This window comes from Salvelinus fontinalis, unplaced genomic scaffold, assembly GCF_029448725.1.
Source record: "Salvelinus fontinalis isolate EN_2023a unplaced genomic scaffold, ASM2944872v1 scaffold_1115, whole genome shotgun sequence".
Classification (NCBI taxonomy): Eukaryota; Metazoa; Chordata; class Actinopteri; order Salmoniformes; family Salmonidae; genus Salvelinus; species Salvelinus fontinalis.
In genome coordinates, this window is record NW_026601324.1 from 30,897 (window position 1) to 55,236 (window position 24,340).

Sequence of the window (24,340 nt, forward strand, 5' to 3'; positions counted from 1 at the left end):
GTTTGCGAGCTCACTCGTTGGGTTTGGGCTAGCAGCCAGCCTAACTGAAGCTGCTGATGTCTTCAGCCCCCAGGTCAGAACAGCAGAGGAGAGGACAAACATGGCAGCCAAAATAATGCATGTTTGTTATTCAAAACGGCTATTACGGTGACCGCGGTCATTTGGCTGGCCAATTACAGTCATCCAAAATTCCATGACCGTTACAGTCCTGGTGTTGTGTTATTGTACCAGAGGTTGTGATCCTGTATCTATCAGCATCACAGAGGGCGGGGGGAGGAATAGAGGGGCCTTTAAACACCAAACTGCCAACAGAAGTGGCCAAAGACAACCCAAAGCTGGGGTAAAAGGAACCAAAGTCAGGATGCACTTGAACTTCTGTGGAACAGGACAGAGCTGTTATCACGTTCAAGTCCATGTTATGGTATTTCATGTGTCTGAAGTGAAGAAAAGGGGACAGTCAAACCATTCCCTGGGATGGTGGACTTCAAAAACAAACAAATCAGAAAACATCTGGAATTATGATTCATCAGAATCTCAGACAGTAAATTCAACTAAGTTGTTGTTTCCTCACTAGCCTGTAGATCTATTGAATAATGCAACGTCCCAGAATTCCCATACAGGGCTGATGTAAAACACACACGGAGCATGGAGCATACAGATTAACACAACCCGAGGGTGCCCTGTCCGTGCTAATCCGGTTTCCCAGAAGTCACACGTGCACAGCGCTGCACACACACACACAGAGCCAGGCTGAAAACCATGTGCAAGACCACCGTATCAAGACAAATAGGGTGGCAATATCAGCTGAGAGAGAGAGAGAGACGGAGAGAACCATGACTGAGTGTGTACCGCTCTGTCCAGCAGTGTGCAATCACACTGCCCTAATCCATCTGGACAAGAGGAATGCCTATGTATGAATGCTGTTCATCGACTACAGCTCAGCATTTAACACCATAGTACCCTCCAAACTCATCATTAAGCCCTGGGTCTCGACCCCGCCCTGTGCAACTGGGTCCTGGACTTCCTGACGGGCCGCCCCCAGGTGGTGAGAGTAGGAAACAGCATCTCCACCCCGCTGATCTTCAACACTGGGGCCACACAAGGGTGTGTTCTCAGCCCTCTCCTGTACTCCCTGTTCACCCATGACTGCGTGGCCATGCACGCCTCCAACTCAATCATCAAGTTTGCAGATGACACTACAGTGGTAGGCTTGATTACCAACAACGACGAGACGGCCTACAAGGAGGAGGTGAGGGCCATCGGAGTGTGGTGTCAGGAAAATAACCTCACACTCAATGTCAACAAAACAAAGGAGATGATTGTGGACTTCAGGAAACAGCAGAGGGAGCAGCCCCCTATCCACATCAACGGGACAGTAGTGGAAAAGGTGGAACGTTTTAAGTTCCTCGGCGTACACATCACAGACAAACTGAAATGGTCCACCCACACAGACAGCGTGGTGAAGAAGGCGCAGCAGCGCCTCTTCAACCTCAGGAGGCTGAAGAAATTCAGCTTGTCACCAAAAACACTCACAAACCTTTACAGATGCACAATCGAGACCATCCTGTCAGGCTGTATCACCGCCTGGTACGTCAACTGCTCTGCCCACAACCGTAAGGCTCTCCAGAGGGTAGTGAGGTCTGCACAACGCATCACCGGGGGCAAACTACCTGCCCTCTAGGACACCTACACCACCCGATGTCACAGGAAGGCCAAAAAGATCATCAAGGACAAAAACCACCCGAGCCACTGCCTGTTCACCCCGCTATCATCCAGAAGGCGAGGTCAGTACAGGTGCATCAAAGCAGGGACCGAGAGACTGAAAAACAGCTTCTATCTCAAGGCCATCAGACTGTTAAACAGCCATCACTAACATTGAGTGGCTGCTGCCAACAGACTCATTTCTAGCCACTTTAATAATAACAAATTGGATGTAATAAATGTATCACTAGCCACTTTAAACAATGGCACTTTATATAATGTTTACATACCCTACATTACTCATCTCATATGTATATACTGTACTCTATACCATCTACTGCATCTTGCCTACGCCGTTTGGCCATATGTACATATTCTTACTCATTCCTCTACACTTGTGTGTATAAGGTTGTTGTGAAATTGTTAGATTACTTGTTAGATATTACTGCATGGTCGGAACTAGAAGCACAAGCATTTCGCTACACTCGGAATAACATCTGCTAACCATGCAGTGGTGGCGCAATGGTCTAGGGCACTGCATTGCAGTGCTAGCTGCGCCACCAGAGTCTCTGGGTTCGCGCCCAGGCTCTGTCGCAGCCGGCCGCAACCGGGAGGTCCGTGGGGCGACGCACAATTGGCATAGCGTCGTCCGGGTTAGGGAGGTTTCGGCCGGTAGGGATATCCTTGTCTCAGTATGTAAAAAAAAATGTTATAAAATATCTGCACTCTACTGTAAGTCGCTCTGGATAAGAGCGTCTGCTAAATGACTAAAATGTAAATGTGTATGTGACAAATAACATCTTCTAACCATGTGTATGTGAAAAATAACATCTGCTAACCATGTGTATGTGACAAATAAAATAGTATTTGATTTGTTTGTTGGTTTGAGTGTTCTTCCAGTAACATGTACGACTTGATCTCTATGGCTCAGCCTCTACAATAGAACACTACAAGCAATACACCAAGTTGTTCTGTGTGTAGATGGCCTCCAGTTCTGATACACTAGGGTTGCTAAATTCCTGGAACTTTACCGAAACTCACAGGTTTTTCTACATTCCTGTTTGGAGCGTTCCTAGATTTCCTGCTTATTCCCTCCCGATTCCACTGATCTTCCAACCAGGATTTCTGGAAAAGTTTTTGGGGAAGTTCCCAGAATTTCAGAAACCTAATAAAGAACTGTGCCTCCTCATGGACTGACCATGAGCCAGAACACATGAGACGTTTCGGAGCCCATCGCTGTCTAGGAATAGGGCTTCCATCCCATCCCAGAGAGAGAGCTGCTTGATGCCATGCCAGACATTTCTTGTATATAAAATGATAAAAGCGCTTCCATGTGAGCTGTGCGTGTGGGAGGGGGGTGGGGGGGCAGCCAGACCTGCATCTGCTGAACTACCCTACAGCCCCCCCCACCACCCACCCATATGAGCCCCCTGGTTAATGGAAGAGTGAAGGAACTACCCAACTAAAGGGAAGTGTCTGAACAGAATGTCCACTCCAGTACCCGGACGTTCCAGAGCCAAAACAGAGACCTGGCGGTCAAAACAAAAACACATCTCTCTTTGACAAGCTCTACACTGATCGATGTGTCCAACACTTCCACACAGCTGTGACTGTGTGTACACCCATTCTGTTTCAAACAACAATCTGTACTCAAATCTAGACTCAGCAGAAGAAAAAACGTGACCCACACTGAGTGAATCACCCTTCTACTTTCCACTGTTCATCAGAAACACAATCTGCAGACCATTCCAACTGCTTTCTTTACTTCCCTGGACTGACTGCTCCATCTGTCTTCTTCATACAACAGCATTAAATGTTCAGACATATGTTCCACTGACTCGCCGGCCGTGCTGCCTGCTTTATGGCAACACAGAGTCTACGTTCCAAATGGCACCCTATTCCCTTCATAGTTCACTACTTTACTTTAGTGCACTACTTTTGACCCGACCCCTATCTAGGGAATAGGGTGCCATCTGGGACGTATAAACAGAGTTATTTTGGCTAGACAATGTTTTCATATTCCCAATGAGAAGGCTGGGCCCCATCGTTAATGCAATGTCTGCTGATGTCTGCCGCCTTGTAGGACCAGCAGGGAAACCAAACGTCCACTCTGTCAAGTTAAAACTATTTTCAAAGTCTCTTCAACACAGAGATTTACAGTCATGGAGAGAAAAGATGTACAATTCCTTTTATTAAAAGACCTGAATCCTGCCAATGCAATGGTTGTGCATGTGTAGAACTTTAAACTGTATTAAAGGTTTGGTCTAGAACTAATCAATATGGACTACATCTGCAAAGTTCATCCACCTTCAGAAGCAGCTGAACTAGGAGGAATAGAGCTACATTAGAGAGATAACTTTCCATGGGAATAAAACAACAGATCTCCAGTTCTTCTGTCTGGCTTCTAATTCTGTTACATAAGAGGTACATTAGTAATACTGCCAGTCAGGCCTCCCCCCTCAGCCCTAATGAAGACCGGTCCACATTCCTGATGAAGGTCTGGTCCTACCATAGGAGGAAAGGAACCCCCATTAGAGGAACCCCTCTCTCTCTGGTTACATCCTAAGCTGGGCCGGGGCTAAGCTGGGGCTGGGCCGGGGCTAAGCCGGGGCTGGGCCGGGGCTGGGCCGGGGCTAAGCCGGGGCTGGGCCAGGGCAGTGGGATTGTTTTAAGTTTGTGCCCCTAGCTGCCAGATTCAATATTAAAGCACCGGGAGGGGCTCCTCTCTCACATGAAATGGGTTGAAACTGAAAAAGAAAGGCACAGGGAGGAAGAAGAAGTGAAATAGAATAATAACATAGTGACTGACGGGGAGGCTTTTCGGGTTGGTTCACACAGGATATCCCCAGCTAGACAGAATTATAAACCAGACAAGATTCCTTACGAGTTCACTGCACTGGTAGTAGCGATGGTAGTCAATCACAGGCGGCAGCTCGCACCTTAATTGAGGAGGACAGTCTCATAGTAATGGCTAGATAGGAATACATGGAATGGTATAAAACACATCAGACCCATGGTTTCCTGGTGTTCAATACTATTCTATTCCAGCCGTTATTATGAGCCGTTCTCCCCTCAGCAGCCTCCTGTGTAGTCAATGAGAGACGGCACTACTCGCCCCCCCCCCCCCTCTTCCCCACAGTTAACTGTCTAATGTACTGTGGAATCATTGACTGAATGTTCATAGCTGTCAGTGTTGTCAATAACGGCAACAACAGTGGCTTTTATTTCAGTGACTGAGACAATATCTGAAAACACATTAACCTAGCCTGTAGCAGTGTCTCATCAGATCGTCGTGCCACTAGATGAGAGTTACAGACAGAGACTAAACTGGTTAGTGACAGGCTGGGAGTGTCATCATGCAAAAGGCTTCTCTTCTAACCACTAACCTCTTATTGTCCTGTTGATTAGAGGATGAGTTAGATGCATTCCTCTAACATGTCATTAAGCTGCACAGCAAACTAGGTTGGCTATCCAAATGATTCAAGGCCTAAACATACCAGCAACGTTCACATTTCCTCATTTTAGAATAATCAAGTCTTCCTATCCTAATGTAATCTACAAAAAGGTTTGGGTTAGGTGAGTCTTTACTGAACGTTCTACACCGTCACCACATGGCAACCAGTGTGGCCCCGCCCTCGTAACCCCTGACCCCAAGCCTGAGGGAGAAAACAGACAACAGCAACAATGCAGTGACGGGCGTCCGTCCCTTCCACCTTGTGACCTACTGTTGGAATCAAAGTCAACACACAGAGAGAGAGAGGGCACAACATTCTCTCAGCTTAAACATTGAATGCATATAGGTCTCCTACTAGTTCTGACACAAGGCCATTCACAACTAGAAAAGGGAAACTGTTTTTTAGACAATAAGTTACATAAGGTATTGTAGTGAGTTGAGTTTCTACTCAAGCGTCTGGCGGGGGGGGGGGGGGGATAAAAAAAAATCTAACCAAAACTATGTCCACCCTATGGGCCCTGGTCAAAAGTAGTGGACTATTTAGGGAATAGGGTGCCATTTGGGATGCACACTATGTCTGAGGTGGCCAACTTCAACTCAACCTCCTTGTTGTCAAGGCTATTCAGATGCTGGATTTCTTTGGCTTTGCCCCACTACAAGGCAGGAATGTTCAACCATCTCACTGACCTGGTGTTAGTGTTCTCTGTAACATTCAACGTTCTCACCAGAGACTGTAGAGAATTGGTAGACAAGAGGGTGAATGGGTAGAACAAATAGAAAGTGTGTCTGTGGGGGCGTGGGAATACAGAGAGAATGTGTGTGTAGTCCCATCCTCAACATGTCTCCCAGATGACTGCTCTGCTGAAGGCTAACGTCATGACATTCCGACTGGCCTTCCACTGAGTAAAGGCTTCCTGTATGCTTCTCTATTGGGAGCATGCACTCCTATGCCACACTGTCTGCACCGGAGTCAGGACAGGAGTGTATTGTCTCACGTCTGCACTGGCTCCTGGCAACTGCGTTAGAATGGCGCCTAGTGACGTCAGAATGGCACCTAGTAGTGACGTCAGAATGACGCCTAGTAGTGACGTCAGACAATGGACAGGAGTGAGGGACTGCACTGCTGCTTAGTCCAAGTACACCCCAGCAGAGACACTGCTCCAACTACTCTCCAAATGTACATTTATATAATATATTATTTATCCATGACATTGGTATTATGAGACCGAGACTGTGAAATTGGTGTTATGAGACTGTGAAATTGATGTTATAGGACTGTGATATTGGTGTTATAAGACTGTGATATTGATGTTATGAGACTGTGATATTGATATTATGAGACTGTGAAATTGGTGTTATGAGACTGTGAAATTGGTGTTATGAGACTGTGAAATTGGTGTTATGAGACTGTGAAATTGGTGTTATGAGACTGTGAAATTGGTGTTATGAGACTGTGAAATTGATGTTATAAGACTGATATTGGTGTTATGAGACTGTAAAATTGGTGTTATGAGACTGAGACTGTGATATTGGTGTTATGAGACTGTGATATTGGTATGGACTGTCAAGCCCAAATGGTAGATCCCATTTGAGTTTGTTCAATAATACTCAAACCCACGTTAAGCTTTGAAGAGGTGTCCAATAACACTCAAACCCACGTTAAGCTTTGAAGAGGTGTCCAATAACACTCAAACCCACGTTAAGCTCTGAAGAGGTGTCCAATAACACTCAAACCCACGTTAAGCTTTGAAGAGGTGTCCAATAACACTCAAACCCACGTTAAGCTCTGAAGAGGTGTCCAATAACACTCAAACCCACGTTAAGCTTTGAAGAGGTGTCCAATAACACTCAAACCCACGTTAAGCTTTGAAGAGGTGTCCAATAATACTCAAACCCACGTTAAGCTTTGGAGAGGTGTCCAATAACACTCAAACCCACGTTAAGCTTTGAAGAGGTGTCCAATAACACTCAAACCCACGTTAAGCTTTGAAGAGGTGTCCAATAACACTCAAACCCACGTTAAGCTTTGAAGAGGTGTCCAATAACACTCAAACCCACTTTAAGCTTTGAAGAGGTGTCCAATAACACTCAAACCCACGTTAAGCTTTGAAGAGGTGTCCAATAACACTCAAACCCACTTTAAGCTTTGAAGAGGTGTCCAATAACACTCAAACCCACGTTAGGCTTTGAAGAGGTGTCCAATAACACCCAAACCCACGTTAAGCTTTGAAGAGGTGTCCAATAACACTCAAACCCACGTTAAGCTTTGAAGAGGTGTCCAATAACACTCAAACCCACGTTAAGCTTTGAAGAGGTGTCCAATAACACCCAAACCCACGTTAAGCTTTGAAGAGGTGTACAATAACACTCAAACCCACGTTAAGCTTTGAAGAGGTGTCCAATAACACTCAAACCCACGTTAAGCTTTGAAGAGGTGGTGGGTCAGACAGAGGATATGGGAGGATGGGGGCGATCTCATGATGATATTAAACAACATTACTGCAGTTGACTCAGATGGAGAAACTTACCGCATTGTCATGCTCCCGGCAGAAACTCAGCCTGTCCTGAAAGAACGGCAGCAGAGAGTAGCTTGACTGGAAGGAGGACCGGCTCAGAGTGGCAGTAGGAATGTTGTTAGAGTTGTTGGTTCGGTTCCCCAGGTGTTGGTGAAACAGACTCTCCACTAGTCTATCAATGAAATGGTCTTTGGTAAGCCGGACCCTCTGATGTGCCCATACACAGTTGTTACAAAGGTCCTCCTGGCAGTCTCGGCAGTGAGAAGTAGCGGGGTTGCCCTCGTTGCAAGAGCTGCACAGGGGCTCTCTGCTGTGTCTGTGAGAAAAGTTGTTGTCCCTGCTGCTAACAGTATTGTTGATTTGCTCCTCAGACGAATTTACCACGGCATCCAACATGTTGCTAAATAAAAAGTTTGACGAGGGCAAGGCATCTACTCCTGATACGGGCATTAGAACCTTTCGCTCACAAGTCGGGCACCGGAGTGTCAAGGGGTCTCCGGGGTTCCGCTGGCCCTCCAGACACTGCCTGCAGAAGGCATGGAGGCATGGGAGGACGTGGAGCCTTCTGAAGGATGAGGTAGATGAGCTAGTTGAGGTATGAGACGAAGACGAGGAGGTAGAAGAGTTGGAGGAGAGCGGAGCAGAGGAGCAGCACAGTTCTTTGCATAGGGGGCATGTCTTCAAGTCGGAGTCAGGGAAGGAAGCCATTTGCACGACTGCTTTGGAATAGGGGTCTTTAAACCCGCATTTAGACATAGCCTACGGTTGCCTTTGTAAATAGATGCAATGACGATATAATAGATTAAATGGTTCTATTAAATGTTGCTCCTATTGTGCAAAAATGGTATCCACTCACTGACACCAAATAAAATGTGTAACTGATGAAATAGGTCTGCGGGTGAAGGACGTGTGTTTGAAGGAAATTGGAATGGCAGTCAACGTCAATGAAAACTCTTTGGAATAGAACAAACTTCAGGTCGTCCTTATTTGCATACATAATTCATATTTGACGTGTTTTGCGTATTGAGATTTGAGAGTAATTATAACTTAATATTACAGAGTTGTATGTTCTTGTTTACGTCAATGCTGCGGGGAAGAAACCAATATTGTGGAATCGGCTGCGTGTCCCCCACTCCGATTCTCCCCAAGCACAGAGAAGGGCCACTGCCGGTTTTCGTTATCAATTCCTCTGTTCAATTACGCACAAACGTGTTTTAACAGTAAGTCTCCGTCCAATTATTATAATCCACCATCACGACTCTTTCAAATGTAGCCAACCATGCGCATCAAACAGAGACTGTTGAAAGCCATTAAATAATGAATCCATTTGATGTAATAAGTTAGCTCGATACTTGCGCGCATAAGATCAAATAGCCAAACAGTTGCTGAACAGTCTCCCAAAATGGATTTGCTACTCTATGATACCTTCTCTGAACGAAATGCTCTCTGAGATGCATTCGTTGTGCTTTAATAAAAGGCTGCACTTTCTTGAGATCAAATGTACAGCGTTTTCCACTGGCTTCCCTTGACCATCCGCCAGCGCAGAATTAATCCATTCGTTCCGTGCAATGAAGCGTTCCATGGAATGTGTTCATTTGCGCCCGTGTCCTTGTGCACGCGCAAAATATCAAGAGGTACAACGTAGGTTTTACTATATATGTGTATTATGTGCCATGTAAACTGCAAGACGTGAGTTTCTCGAAAATGCCCTGAATGTCTCTAATCCTACAGCCGTGAGCATACTTCCGTTTCATCACACGGAAGGTGACTCCAGGACTTTGTTGGACAGCGGGGCTGGGCAGTTACATACTAGCGTCGCCCTATTGATGCCATTTTAACAGTAACATTTGAATTGGAAATGTTACAATATAGTATGCAATATGTCGTGGCGTAGACCTCAAACACCAGTTGTGCAAAAACAAGGGAGCTATTTCAATATTTACATTCGTGGAAAAAAATTATAGACTGTGGCTTTAATTTAATTTGACACTTTTGAGACTATTCCATTGGTTCCATGGTACCAGGCAAACTAAATCAATCGTTCTCTCTGGCTTGTGTATTTAAAACAACTAAAAACTAAATCATTTGTATTTAAACTGCAGTAAGTAGCCTAATGTTAACGTTTTATTTAAACAACTATAATGTCCACTTTGAATGTGAACAAATAAATGACTGATCATGATTGTATCCATTCATCCTGTCTCAGACTGACAAGCAATGCTTACTCATGCCTGCCAGGACAGGAGAACCCCAGTGAGGTTTATCCTTTACATGTTAGCAGTCCAAAATAAGCAGTGGGATTCCCACCTGAGTGACAGAGCTCTGACCCCATTATCCAGTCCTGGATAAGGAGCTGGCCCCGCCCAATCCTGCTCAGAGGAAAAACCCAAGAGTGTAGGCTACTAGGACTGGGGCACTATGAAAAGAAAGAGTCAAGAAGCGTCAGTGTTGGAAATGGCCAAAGACCACTTGGTTGTCCGTCTAACCAGCCGAGATCTGAACCCGAGTCTCCCACGGGAGGAACCAACCAACCAATCTTAACCATTAGACCAAGAGGACAGTTCCACCGCACTTGTGTTGATGGACGGGGTAGACACGGTGTCGACTTCTAACATGGATGTCTCCCTTCCCTGAGTCATATTAAACTTGTAAATACAATCTGTGAAAGACTGGGAAACATAAAACATGGGAATCACATGAACACCAGTAATACTCTTTCAAGCCCCAATCAATATCTGAATGTCAAATCAAAAGTCACGGGTGGATAACAATGCTACCTTTCCTGTTATTTAGGTTGCTGGGAAAATAACTTGAATGTCCCTGGCTACTTCAAAGTAGATCATATTTCTGGTTCTGAACTGAATGTTATGATCATAATGCCAGGATGTATTTTCTGGTTACAAAAGGAAGCAAGATGACGCTGGGAAAGAGAGTAGAGTGATCAGAAACATTCAGTTCAGAACAAAAAATATGATCTACTTTGAAGTAGCCAGGGACATTGAAGTTAGTTTCCCAGCAACCTAATAACAGGAACGGTAGCATGTTTGTCTTCCCATTACTTTTCATTTGACATTCAAGATATTGATGGCCCTTGTTATTTTACAGAATAATGGCCAAATGTATTGCACTTGATTAAAACCTTTACCACAGTCACAAGAGGGCCAAACGCTGGTCAGGTCGCCGCCTCGTCATGATCAAATGGGGTAATTGATAGTGAACGCTCCCCTCCCACGTCTGTGAAAACGCATTAGAGCAGAAGCAGTATGGAACAGTGCGTTAGAACGCCTGGTTGCTGTCTCTGTTCAGTTATAACATTCGACTCCTTGCCACTCCTGTCATTTGCCAAAGACAAGAGTGTGAAGGCGTGGAATGTTAGTTCTAAAGACTGGTACCCTGACTACATTAGATCAGGGGAGGTATGGCAACAACAGCGGGAGCTCAGGTATAAATCATTAAAGGCTTTCCTGTTTCAAAACAGTCTGATTCAGCGTCATGACCTCCATGGCTTTATGGCAACACTCAAACTCAGAGGGGGTTCCTCTCTAACTAGGAGGAAGTGGCCGATCAGGATCAGCTTGCCATAAACCAACCAAACCCATATCCTGCACAATGAAGAGGCAGGATGACTAACACTAGCACTGCTAGAAGGCCAACCCCATGCCAGGCGGGACACAACCTCCCCTGTCTATTAATGTCTCCTAAAAAGCTAGGAATTACTCTGCTAATATCCATCCCACCCTGCCTCAGGGTCCATCCCAAATGGCACCCTATTCCCTAGTGCACTACTTTTTACAGGCCCTGAATCTCGGAGCTGAACGGTCAGACCGACAGGCAGACAGGTGATGGTGGATCTATGATCTGTTGTTTCTTTGAAGAGGCTGTTCTGACCACTGATTTAAATAAAGAACACATGATCTATCTCTATAGTTCTGGCTCAGTGTACAGAGGAGGAAGGGACTTCATATCGTCTAATTCAACACACATTTATCACTCTGGGAGAGTGAGAGAGACATCCACATGTTCATGTAGGTTTATGTATGGGTGTGTTTGGATCAAATTGGCTTTTGACAACCGTTCAGCACAGAGCTGATTTGGGATGGAGTCAGTCAGCTCTGCAACAAGTTACAACACACTTTGTGAAGGACAATGGCAAACAAACAAGAATGTTGATAATAGTGTTAATCCAGCAATAGTCATACACATTTTTCATTCGTCATTTAGCATCTCTAAATTATATTAGATGAAATAAATTATCCATCTTCTCCCAACGCTTGAAATCACTCACTTTATTTGATCAGGTCTTTATTCTGTGGTCTTGGTTGTGTTAAATTTAACAAGAGGTAAAAATAAACATATTAAGCATTATTGTTCCCAGTTGTCTCAACAGTATTCTAGCTAGTCAGGTAACTGATGCAAAATACAGTTAGTATTACTTGATCTTGCAGTATAAAGTCTCCATTCCATTTGACTGTCCCGTTGCCCGAGAGCTGCATCAATGCGGTGGGATCCACTTCCAGTACTATAGCGCTTCTTCTAGTAGCAGTTGTCCATTTCAGTCGAGGTCAACCTACAGTAGACCACTGACCATAGGTTCTACGTATCAAAAACATCAGATCTAGAAATCAGGTCTCCCCTGTCCATGTAATGTTTTTTTATTGTGATCTAAAAGGTCAAACTGATCCTAAATCCACAATCCTAGTCTGAGAAACACGAGAACATCAAATCTCACTCAGAAGAATTTACATCATTACAAAAACCAATGAACCCCATACTGAGTTTAGTGAGAGCACTCCATCTAGTGGAGAGTTTAAACACTGCAGCAGTATAGGACGTCTCCCGTCCGATCATCGTATGAGACAGTTTGTAATACCGAGCCATTTCTTCTCTTAGCTCTTCTTTTGTGACAGCAAAGTGTGTTTCTGTACAGTTTAAAGTCAAGTGTAATAGATTTGAATAAGTGCTATTGTTGTCTTCGTTGATGGTCTCGGAAATAATACTCCAACATATTCATTAAAATAACACAATCAATAAAAAGCGCTACTGTACTACATTAACGAACATCTTATTGTTTTCCCTCATACACCCCTAATGAAAATATTCATACTATTACCTGTGTTAGTTTCTTCACTCGCACACCCTCCTGAACACTGACTGACTTCAAGATACTAGACCTTCTTGTTGGTTAATACAAACTAACTATTGCACCAGCCTGCTCTGACCAAATCTTTTCAGACTACTAAATCAAGCTGAGCTGCGCTAGTCTGGTCACGCATCCTATAGTTACGGGAACGTGCTGGAAAGGACATTATGAAAAGAACGTATCCAAGCCAACACAGTACTGGGCCTGGTTTCCCGATATCGATGGAATGGAATTTAGGCTTACGAGTGTTTTAACGATTCATCTTTCCTACAACGGCCGAAGATATACCGCCACGCAGACAGAACGTCCACTAAGTGTGTCGATACTGACAAGATTGAAAGAAACGGATCACTGCTCTCGGGTCAGTTTTCTTCATTAATATCTTACCTTAAAATTATAATTATTCCACAATACTGACGACAGATCAGCTAGTACGACTGCAAATATTGAGACGGCTTATTCTAATGCTTACCCTATAATAAATGCACTAAATCATGATTTTACACATCATGAAATATAGAGGCATAAATTACAGACGGTAGCCAAATAGATAAATACAACTATTTGAAATATAGGCCTATGTAGACTATACTGTAGGTAGGAAGGCTATTCATATCTGAATGCAGTCATATAGGTTTTCATTTAAGCATAATTTTATCCTTTGGTTGTTTCTAATAATTGCATAGACATTGGCAACTTTATATTTGTAGTCAACATCATTGTGAAGTTATCAGCGGTCACAGAGAGACAGATAAGCATCTTGATTCTATGTTTAGTGGAAGGGAAAAATAACACTAGCTGTTCTAGGAGTGATCTGAGGCAGGCGGTAAATAACACGCGTTTTCAAGTGCAACTTTAGTAAGGACGGCTTTGGAAAACAGTTCAGAGATCTAACGATGCTCCTACAAAGGTTCTAACTATGAACTCAGCCTTCAGATGCTTTTGGGAAACCGGGCCCTGGTTCAGCACGATAGTGTGAAAAGAGTATGTCTGTTTATCTGTGCTCTCCAGTAGAAGGATAACGTGGTTGACCTTGTGAGAGTTGGTTGGTTTGTTTCTCTGTGTGGCAGCTGCAGTGTAGCCTGGTGGTAGACATGGTGAGCACAACATTCAGTCTGGTTCAACCAGGCGTGCTGCAGCATGTCCCCTGTCCCTGTGCCCTCAGCCCTTCCAGTCCCAGGGGATGCACAAGTCCCCGTCCTGCAACACAGAGTAGAAGTGGGAGACCTCCACCCGGAGGCCCTCCATGAGTGGGGAGCGTTCCTCCAGCAACCGCCTGCAGCAGGGGATCATCTGGTTGTGTCTGACACTGGGCTCCTTGGACAGATTCCTCAGGGCCAGACCCTCCAGGCAGTGGAGCAGTACCTCCTCCTCCTCCGCCTGCAGCCTGGGGACGGACACAGGTCAGAGTCACACACAGAGCTCGCCTAGCCACACACAGACAGAGGGATAATCAATACAACAATGTACACAGACATGTAGGAAGTAGGAGGGCAGGAAGACACGGTTGACAGAGACACTCACTGGTTCCTGTGTTTGATTCGTTGTCGGGCCTCCCAGGCCATGCTCTGGAGGAAAGTCTGTAGTCTGCTAGGCTCACAGGTGGCTGGGATGACGAAGTGACCCATCTCATGCAGGCTGGGGCTGGAGCGGTCACTGGGGCAAAACACCACAGGTACATCATCAGTGGCCGGGGAATCTCTCACATGCCTCTACACCAGGGTTCCCCTATAGGCAGCCCGCCGGTGATTTCATTTGGCCCTCCAAGTTCTCTGAGCAAAATAAATCAATAATAATAAAAAAAGTTTTGGGGAATTGTTGTTGTTGGACATAAAAGACTAAAATCACCAAGAAATTTGCTCAACGTGATTTTAATTTAGGAAATCTGTTCCCAAGTATTCCCACACATTTAGAGCGAGGCTTATGTGATCCTATCCCAATGTAATCAATGTTTGAAATGATTCTGCTTTTGTCAAATACTATATCTGTTTTGGATCCAAATCATTTATAACTATGTTCCGGCCCCCCGGCCATCAGGAAAAGTCGGCTCACGACTAAATGTAAACTGAACAAAAATGCAAACACAACATGTAAAGTGTTGGCCCCATGTTTCAGGAGATGAAATAAGATTCCAGAAAATGTTCCATATGAACAAAAAGCTTATTTCTCTAAAATGTTGTGCACACATTTGTTTACATCCCTGTTAGTAAGCATTTCTCTTTTGCCAAGATAATCCATCCACCTGACAGGTGTGGAATATTAAGAAACTGATTAAACAGCATGATCATTACACAAGTGCACCTTGTGCTGGGGACAATAACATTTGCAGTTTTGTCACACAACACAATGCCACAGATGTTTCAAGTTGAGGGAGCATGCAACTGGCATGCTGACTGCAGGAATGTCCACCAGAGGTGTTGCAAGGTAACTGAATGTTCATTTCTCTACCATAAACTGCTAATGTCATTTTAGAGAATTTGGCAGTATGTCCAACTGGCCTCACAACCGCAGACCACGTGTAACCACACCAGGCCAGGACCTCCACATCCGGCATCTTCACACACATGCACCATCCACCTGGACAGCTGATGAAACTGGAGTATTTTTGTCTGTAATTAATAAAGCCCTTTTGCGGGGAAAAACTCATTCTGATTGGCTGGACCTGGCTCTCCAGTGGGTGGGCCTATGCCCTCCCAAGCCCACCCATGACTGTGCCCCTGCCCAGTCATGTGAAATCCATAGATTAGGGCCTAATACATTTATTTCAATTGACTGATTTCCTGATATGAACTCAGTAAAACCATTGAAATTGTTGCATGTTGCGTTTATATTTTTGTTCAGTGTAATTGGGGACCCCCACTCTACAGACTGGTATTACAGTAGCATCAAAATCACACCCTTGAACAGCAATGTGCTGCATAAACAGAGTATTTTGGCCCACTGGTAGACTTCTGGTACATGGTAGACAGTCAGGTACATGGTAGACAGTAGGGTACATGTCTGTGGCGTGGGTGGATAAGGAAGAGTCTCTTACTTCTCCAGGGTCATGGCCAGGCCTTGCAGGCTCCTGGGATGCAGGGCTAGGCGTCGGGACAGTAGTCTCTTATGGAAGGTGTTGAGGATGCTGCAGTGTTCCTCTATAGGCTGTACAGGTCCCAGTCTCTCTATGTTAATTACCTGAATACCTCCCAACACATGGCTGATCCTCTCCTTCAGCCACTCTGTCTGCTGGAGCAGGCTACGGTAGCTGGGGAGACTCACAAACAGCTAGGACACATGTACAACACACAAACAAACACGGAACATGAGCAACAGGAAAATAAAAAAGACTGGTAACTTTTCCATCTGAAATGTAACATGTGCCTTACTTTTGTCCATTGGTGATGAACATCCATTGTTCCCAGCATCACGTGACCCGAGGCATTCATCCCTGATTGGTCAGTGAATATTATAGTGTGTCCTAAAAGAAAATAAGGAATGCATAAAGTAATTTACCATACATAATTTTAATTCACTCATCATTCTCTGTCAGTCAGGACATCTTTCAAAATGTCAACAGAATAGAACAATTCAAGCCCACTCTTAAGACATAAAGACCCTTATTGACTCTTCCAGGTGTGTATACCTCGCAGGTTGAGCACAGCCTCAGGGTTCTGCTGGGAGAGACGGCTCAGACTCTGGAGCTGACAGCATCTGTGAGTCACTCCCCAGCTGCGATGCCACCTGCAGGAGGAAGGAGGTATTGTCCTCAGACCAGGTGTTCAAGTGGGAGCAGAGATCCCCAGTCATGATGTAACAACAGGAGGAGGCTCAAAGTCTCCAGAACATTGATAATACGTTACTTTGGAATGACATTAACCACCTTCTGTTGTACCGCAGGCCAGTAGAACCCAGTCAAACAGTAACTCAAACATGCACCCTATGAAGCTGAAGGGTCTATGCACTTTACTTCATAGGGCCAGCACTTTGCATCAGAGTCATGTTGTATTCGGCGCATGTGACAATTCTGTTTTTACTATGTGTCTCTGCATCATTTTCTATCTGCATGGGAGTTGGTGCACTTAATGAAACTCCAATGTTTTCATCTTCTATCATAATGGAATAGCTGTTGTTCAGAGTGTTGATGATTACCTGATATCTTCCAAGGCAAATTTCTGACACAATTCCTTCTTGAGTCTCTTCAGCTCCTCCCGTCGAGGGACACTGGCGTTCTGCTTCTTCGTAGCCTCCTTCTCATGGTTTCTCAGCCACAAGCTGCAGCAGAAAGACAACTCTTCAGACAGACCAATGGCTCGCTTGTAGAGCACGTCACTTCTCTCAGGGCAGTGGAATAAGCCAACTAGAAGAATGCAAGTACACAGGCAGTGACGAAGACAGCAAGATCATGTTTCTTTTTAAACCCGTCTTCGGAATGCATCTGTGAATTTGAGTTGACAGTTAAAAAGTGATCGAGCTAAAGCGATGCTAATGTCTAATGTGTCATTCTACATACATAGGATGCTACCGTTTGCTTTGGCTAGGTAGTCATTATACAGTACCTTAGTGTGGGCTCTACTTTCTTGGCCTGCTCCAGCTCCTGCTCTGGGTCTCTGAAGCCAGTGAAGCTGTAGTAGCTTTTGTCCCATTTGATGGGCCTGTAGAAAGGGTTCCCATGCCCAGCCACCGGCTGCTGGCTCTTGGGTGACTCTGAGCTGGCCTTGAGTCCCTTCATGTGCTCTGTGGACAGACTGCAGGACTTCAACACGTCCATTACGGTGGTCAGGACATCCTTGGTCTGCAGAGTGAAGCTGACTGAACGGAACCCTGGGAAATGTAGTCAAATGTATTACAAACGTAGTCAGTCAGAAAAAAAATCCAAATTGCAAATGGCACCATGTTCTCTATATAATGTACTACATTTAACCAGGGTGCATAGGGTGTCATTTGGAATGCACCCAGGCATAATACTCACCCTCAGAGGAAACGGTATGAAAAAACAAATGATCAAGAAACACCAATACTGTAGTCTACATTTTAAGCAGGCTAAAAGGACATTACCAGGAGGAAAGATGTCCTTCTGAATGCCTTCCTTCCCCTTTATTTCCCTGACATAAAAGGTGAGCTTTGTTGGTTGGACTGAGCGGGTTCCCGGTTTCTGAAGGTTTTCCAAATAACCATTGAGTCTCTTGAGGGAATTCTCATTCACTTCCTGAAGAGAATTACACAAAGAATTTATTATATATAAAAAAGAATGATTGGCAATTCCACGATAACAGAATGATTCTGAGGCTCATATTTTTCACTTTAAAATGTCAAACAAAAATCAATGAATGCAAAGTTAAACAAACCATGCAACTCTATGCACAAGGACTCCTTTTAACAATTACCACTGAAAATTTTACAAAAACAACTTTAATTGAGTAACAGTGCAGATGCAAAGTTTGGTAACAGAATGACGGTTTGTGCTGCATCTACACTGTCCTTCAAGTAAATGTGTTTCTGTAAAATGTTAAATGGAAATTGTTAAGTCACCATGGAATGGCCCTACGACATAATTCTATGATACATTGACATTATTGCTCTTTTAGCCTACGACAGGACATAATCATTCACCCTTTCCCTGGGATGCTGGCCAAAGAAGTCTGGATGCACTGCAAAGTAGAAAGGTCTCAGTGCATTGATAGCATCTGCCCCTGAAAGAGCTCTCTGATGGACCAAATGTGTTGCAACATGTCTGTTCCCCACTCTGAAAAACAACGTGGACCAGAGAGTGAGGATAAAGGGTTGTCACCATGATCACTATGAAGTCCAAAGGGAACCTGCTGTGCATTACATCAGGGTCTCCCAAACTCAGCCCCCCCTGCACGTTTTGGTTTCTGCCGCACCACTACACAGCTGATTCAAATGGTAAAAGCTTGATGATGAGTTGGTTGTTTGAATCAGCTGTGTAGTGCCTGGGCAAAAAACAAAACATGCACCCAGGGGGGCCCCAGGACCGAGTTTTGGAAACTATGCATGACATCACTAACAACAGTGGCCCTTTTCCCAAAATCAATTCAGAGTGCAGGTGATGATGTAAATATGATAATGTAAGTACTATAGTGGGTTATTTACCTCATGGCACTTCGCAGGAGAGAGGTCACAGACATAGCTGTAGCTAGCTCTAGCTGGACACCATCAAATCAATGACTTGTGACATCCACCGTTGTTGATTCTCTCCTGTTGACGAAATAGGTTACAGATTATGAGTTGACTGACTGGTCCAAACTGACAAATCTTAATAAAGATTTTAGTAGCATTTATACTACAGCAGTAGCTAGCCAGCTAAGCCTTGGTTTGTTGGGCAAACTCAAAATATAGGTCTTATTTACAGTATCTCTGGCATTCACAGGACTAACCTAAGGCAAGGCCAAGGGGACACATTGGAGAACACTCTAAACAACAACGCTATCAAATCGTCTGGCTTGCAAGTTCTTTCAGTTTATTCCATCACAAAACTGAGCAATAAATCGTATGACCTGTTATAACTAACAGACAATCACAACAACAAACAGGTTCAGCTAGTTTACCCACCTAGCTAGCTTCCTTGCAGGCTAGCTGTGAGCTGAAAATAAGTAACCACATTCAGACTGTACCAGCCACATGTCGATAAGTGTTTGGCTCAGAATATATCAACATTAATGAATACAGATTACCTTCTAAAGACTGCATTGCAAAATTGGTAGCATGGCAGTGATTTTTTTACATAGATTTTGAGTCCAATGTCAGCCAGTGCTCCATTCACAGAAATCAGACAGACAAAAGCAATCGCACTACTATACTAAGGCATCGATTGCTCTGATATGGACGTTTAATGACCTCTGCTGGTGAGTTTAGAAAACTACAAGTAATATCTCGCTCATCATTGCACCTCTTCTAAATGCAGTCCAAATTTATTTTTTTCTGTATTTTGTATGATATTGTACAACAACAGCAGATGAAACTAACACCGTAAAAGAGTGATCAAATGTGATCAGTGTTATTTCCTGATAGTTGCTGGTTGAAAATACAATCTACACAGGACCTTCTAATCAGCAGGTTTTGCATGGGTGAAGTTTCGTCTTTCCATGGTGACATCATCAGGCGGTAAATTAGATAATAGACCAATACCAAAGACAGTTCCAAACCTCTGCCAATAACAGCTAGTTTTCGGTTTCCCCCTCCCCACTCAGACCACTAAGTCCTAGCAAACATATTGCTTGAGAAACAGTTTTTTGCTAAAAAAACATTTTTTTTTCTTTTTGTACATGATGCCATATATGTTATTTCATAGTTTTGATGTCTTCACTATTATTCTACAATGTAGAAAATAGTAAAATTAAGAAAAACCCTTGAATGAGTAGATGTTCTAAAACCTTTGACCGGTAGTGGACATGCTTGCAGGTCTTTGGGAGAGGAATTTGGAAATTCTACTGCACGGGAACTTAAATTCTACAGTCGTGGCCAACATTTTTGAGAATTACACAAATATACATTTTCACAAAGTCTGCTGCCTCAGTTTGTATGATGGCAATTTGCATATACTCCAGAATGTTATGAAGAGTGATCAGATGAATTGCAATTAATTGCAAAGTCCCTCTTTGCCATGTAAATGAACTGAATCCCCCCAAAACATTTCCACTGCATTTCAGCCCTGCAACAAAAGGACCAGCTGACATCATGTCAGTGATTCTCTCGTTGACACAGGTGTGAGTATTAACAAGGACAAGACTGGAGATCACTCTGTCATGCTGATTGAGTTCGAATAACAGACTGGAAGCTTCAAAAGGAGGGTGGTGCATCGAATCATTGTTCGTCCTCTGTCAGCCATGGTTACCTACAAGGAAACACGTGCCGTCATCATTGCTTTGCACAAAAAGGGCTTCACAGGCAAGGATATTGCTGCCAGTAAGATTGCACCTAAATCAACACTTTATCGGATCATTAAGAACTTCAAGGAGAGCGGTTCAATTGTTGTGAAGAAGGCTTCAGGGCACCCAAGAAAGTCCAGCAAGCGCCAGGACTGTCTCCTAAAGTTGATTCAACTGCGGGATCGGGACACCACTAGTACAGAGCTTTCTCAGGAATGGCAGCAGGCAGGTGTGAGTGCATCTGCACGCACAGTGAGGCAAAGACTTTTGGAGGATGGCCTGGTGTCAAGAAGGGCAGCAAAGAAGCCACTTCTCTCCAGGAAAAACATCAGGGACAGACTGATATTCTGCAAAAGGTACAGGGATTGGACTGCTGAGGACTGGGGTAAAGTCATTTCTCTGATGAATCAACTTTACGATTGTTTGGGGCATCCGGAAAAAAGATTGTCCGGAGAAGACAAGGTGAGCGCTACCATCCGTCCTGTGTCATGCCAACAGTAAAGCATCCTGAGACCATTCATGTGTGGGGTTGCTTCTCAGCCAAAGGAGTGGGCTCACTCACACTTTTGCCTATGAACACAGCCACGAATAAAGAATGGTACCAACACATCCTCCGAGAGCAACTTCCCCCAACCACCCAGGAACAGTTTGGTGACGAACAATGCCTTTTACCAGGATGATGGAGCACCTTGCCATAAGGCAAAAGTGATAACTAAGTGGCTCGGGGATCAAAACATCGATATTTTGGGTCCATGGCCAGGAAACTCCCCAGACCATCCCATTGAGAACTTGTGGTCAATCCCCAAGAGGCGGGTGGACAAACAAAAACCCACAAATTCTGACAAACTCCAAGCATTGATTATGTAAAAATGGGCTGCCATCAGTCAGGATATGGCCCAGAAGTTAATTGACAGCATGCCAGGGCGGATTGCAGAGGTCTTGAAAAAGAAGGGTCAACACTGCAAATATTGACTCTTTGCATCAACTTCATGTAATTGTCAATAAAAACCTTTGACACTTATGAAATGCTTGTAATTATACTTCAGTACTCCAAAGTAACATCTGACAAAAATATCTAAAGACACTGAAGCAGCAAACTTTGTGGAAATGAATATTTGTGTCATTCTCCAAACTTTTGGCCACGACTGTGTATTTATTTTATGATGAAATGGGTGTATGAATTATACGATTAACTTCCAATGTATCGTACAGTCTGTATGGAAATAATTTTACACAAAATATTCAAATAATTTGCAAAGATAATCATATAAATGACAAGATATATACATAGCTGTAATTGTTCACATGTATCCTACTTTATTATTGGAATAATGATGCAAAAACGAATTCACAATTGTACTTAAACACTTTCACTCACAAACTACCACCACACAATACAATTCGTTCCGTAACGAATAACAAATAAAAAGTCCTTTGATGAGTTTTAATAAAAGTATATCATATAAAGTGAAATAAAAGCAGCACAGAGGGATGCTAACAAAGCGTACTGATACTAAGACTGAGACTAACATCAAAATCCATTTTCAATTTAATCCCAGACAAAGCAATATACCCAGCCTTTCATTTGTCATGCTTTTACATAAACCGGAACACATTTCATTATGATTGATTATTCATTTCATGCTATTCCCATCACACTTGTTCAGAGAGGCACTGTCCTCTCTCTAGTTGTACTGTCTTATGTTCTGATAGTTCACTGATGATGAATCCTAGTCCTAGTGTGCAGACGCACAGAAGCTGTCATAGGGCAAGTCAATACAATACAACTCTACTTTAATCACAATTGAGAATTAAACAATGGTGGTTATGCTTCGGACCCATGCTCAAATGTTCCTCTTATGCCCCAGACACACAGTGGAATATTTTGTTTATTTTTAATTAACTTCGACTAGTCTGTTTTTGAAAGACACATCCTCCACTAGTCTCGGCATGCATTTTGATCTGTCCTCCTGTGATCTGCTGCTGTGCCTTGCTGCCGGTGAGGGAAAGGGCTGGGCTCCGGGGCTTCGGTGCTCCAGACAGTACTGCTGCTGTGCCTTGCTGCCGGTGAGGGAAAGGGCTGGACTCCGGGGCTTCGGTGCTGCGTACAATGGGGTGTGACCCTGGTGTTGGGAAGAAGCCGTGTCTGGCACTATAGCGGCCTGATTCACAACACCAGCTGTCCCGCCCCACCAGAAGTCAGAGCTGGCTAGAGCTGTTCCTCCTGAGGCCCTCCTGAGGCCCTGTATCCTCCTGGGTGGATCCTACACCTCTCAGGGGCTGATCCAGAGAGAATCTGGAAGTCAGATAAAAACAACAGCATCATTATTTATTCATCAATATTACAGTTATTATTACAGTAAACACTCATTCCTATTCAGTGCCATTCAGTTTATTTTTATTTATTTATTTCACCTTTATTTAACCAGGTAGGCCAGTTGAGAACAAGTTCTCATTTACAACTGCGACCTGGCCAAGATAAAGCAAAGCAGTGCGACAAAAACAACAACACAGAGTTACACATAAACAAACGTACAGTCAATAACACAATAGAAAAATCCATGTACAGTGTATGCAGATGTAATAAGATTAGGGAGGTAAGGCAATAAATAGGCCATAGTGGCAAAATAATTACAATAAAGTTTAGGTTAGAATGTATCACCACTTTAATAAACTGCTAACATGGCTACAAATGCAATGTCTAAACAATAAATACTTATCAAAATCTAGAGTGTAGTATTGGGTGTGAGTAGGTTCAGGTAAATTAGGGGCAGCCTTCAGATGTGGCAGATACTGTAGCAACATGCAGAGTGGAGCAGAGTTGACTATTTTAGAGGAAGTGTATTGAGGTCAAGGCAGAGATAGATGGAGCAGAGAATAACTGAGGACCAGGCCTGTAGTTCCCCATCCACCTCTGTTTACACTGGGATTGGGATGGGGTGGACAAGTACAATTATTGGGAGGGAGAGGTTGCATATAATGTGCAAATGTCCATTTATTTAGAGTGAAGTTTAGAAATCCAACTAGAGACGTTTGACTAAGTTAAAGAGACACTCCGGCTATTTTGGAACTATTCCTGTTGAAAAACAATATTCCACGTAGAAATACAGTAATGTACACACACACACACACACACACACACACACACACACACACACACACACACACACACACACACACACACACACACACACACACACATGTTTTTTTGGAGCAAAATGTTGTTTTTTCGACACGACTGAAAACTTGAAGGAGTTAGTCTGATGGTGCCCTCTGATGTCATCGGCCTCCCCACTTGTGTCTTGTGTGGGGGAACAATAGAGGAGTAATAGAGAACAGATGAGAACCCCCCCCCCCCCCACTTGTGCCATGTCATGATACCTGGACCACATATTGAGATGTACCTTTTGTAAAGTTAGTCAGGTGATAAATGAGGGTAAAAGGAGAATGGAGTGCCACTTTAACGATGAGGGAGGTTATGCTACACAGGAAATGAGTGAGGGACATCATCCAACAACGCAGCAGACCCATTACAGAGAGATTTGGATAAGCTTTTTTGTCTGTGCTAATTTAATGATTCCCAGAGGACGATCTGACTAACTGGCCTGGTTGTTATGAGGAGACAGAGATGGAGAGAGAGAGAGACGGAGACAGAGAGAGA

General features: G+C 43.9%; 2 protein-coding genes across 6 annotated transcripts in view; both read right to left on the reverse strand.

Moving 5' to 3' along the window:
• LOC129848701 (E3 ubiquitin-protein ligase TRIM71-like) overlaps positions 1-9,411 on the reverse strand; it is a 24,352-nt gene extending 14,941 nt beyond the window's left edge. Inside the window, exon 1 of the mRNA XM_055915797.1 lies at positions 7,684-9,411. Coding sequence (XP_055771772.1) covers positions 7,684-8,427 — 744 coding nt within the window. The 5' untranslated portion in view covers positions 8,428-9,411. The remainder of the gene's footprint in view (positions 1-7,683) is intronic.
• A 2,422-nt stretch (positions 9,412-11,833) lies between these two features.
• LOC129848698 (T-cell activation inhibitor, mitochondrial-like) lies at positions 11,834-19,608 on the reverse strand. 5 transcript variants are annotated; one of them, XM_055915792.1, is made up of 12 exons: positions 19,486-19,607; positions 19,364-19,394; positions 18,905-19,009; positions 18,404-18,536; positions 17,849-17,999; positions 17,350-17,614; positions 16,943-17,065; positions 16,437-16,534; positions 16,180-16,271; positions 15,846-16,078; positions 14,336-14,467; positions 11,834-14,238 (listed from the first exon to the last, which is right to left on the reverse strand). In XM_055915792.1, the coding sequence occupies exons 3-12, from the start codon at positions 18,937-18,939 to the stop codon at positions 13,932-13,934; spliced, it is 1,569 nt and encodes a 522-aa protein (XP_055771767.1). In that variant the 5' UTR covers positions 18,940-19,009; positions 19,364-19,394; positions 19,486-19,607; the 3' UTR covers positions 11,834-13,931. The 5 variants fall into 5 exon arrangements, with proteins under 5 accessions (XP_055771767.1, XP_055771766.1, XP_055771768.1 ...); XM_055915791.1 differs by lacking the exon at positions 19,364-19,394; XM_055915793.1 differs by lacking the exon at positions 19,364-19,394 and having other exon boundaries at positions 11,834-14,198; positions 19,486-19,606.
• Positions 19,609-24,340: the final 4,732 nt, after the last annotated feature.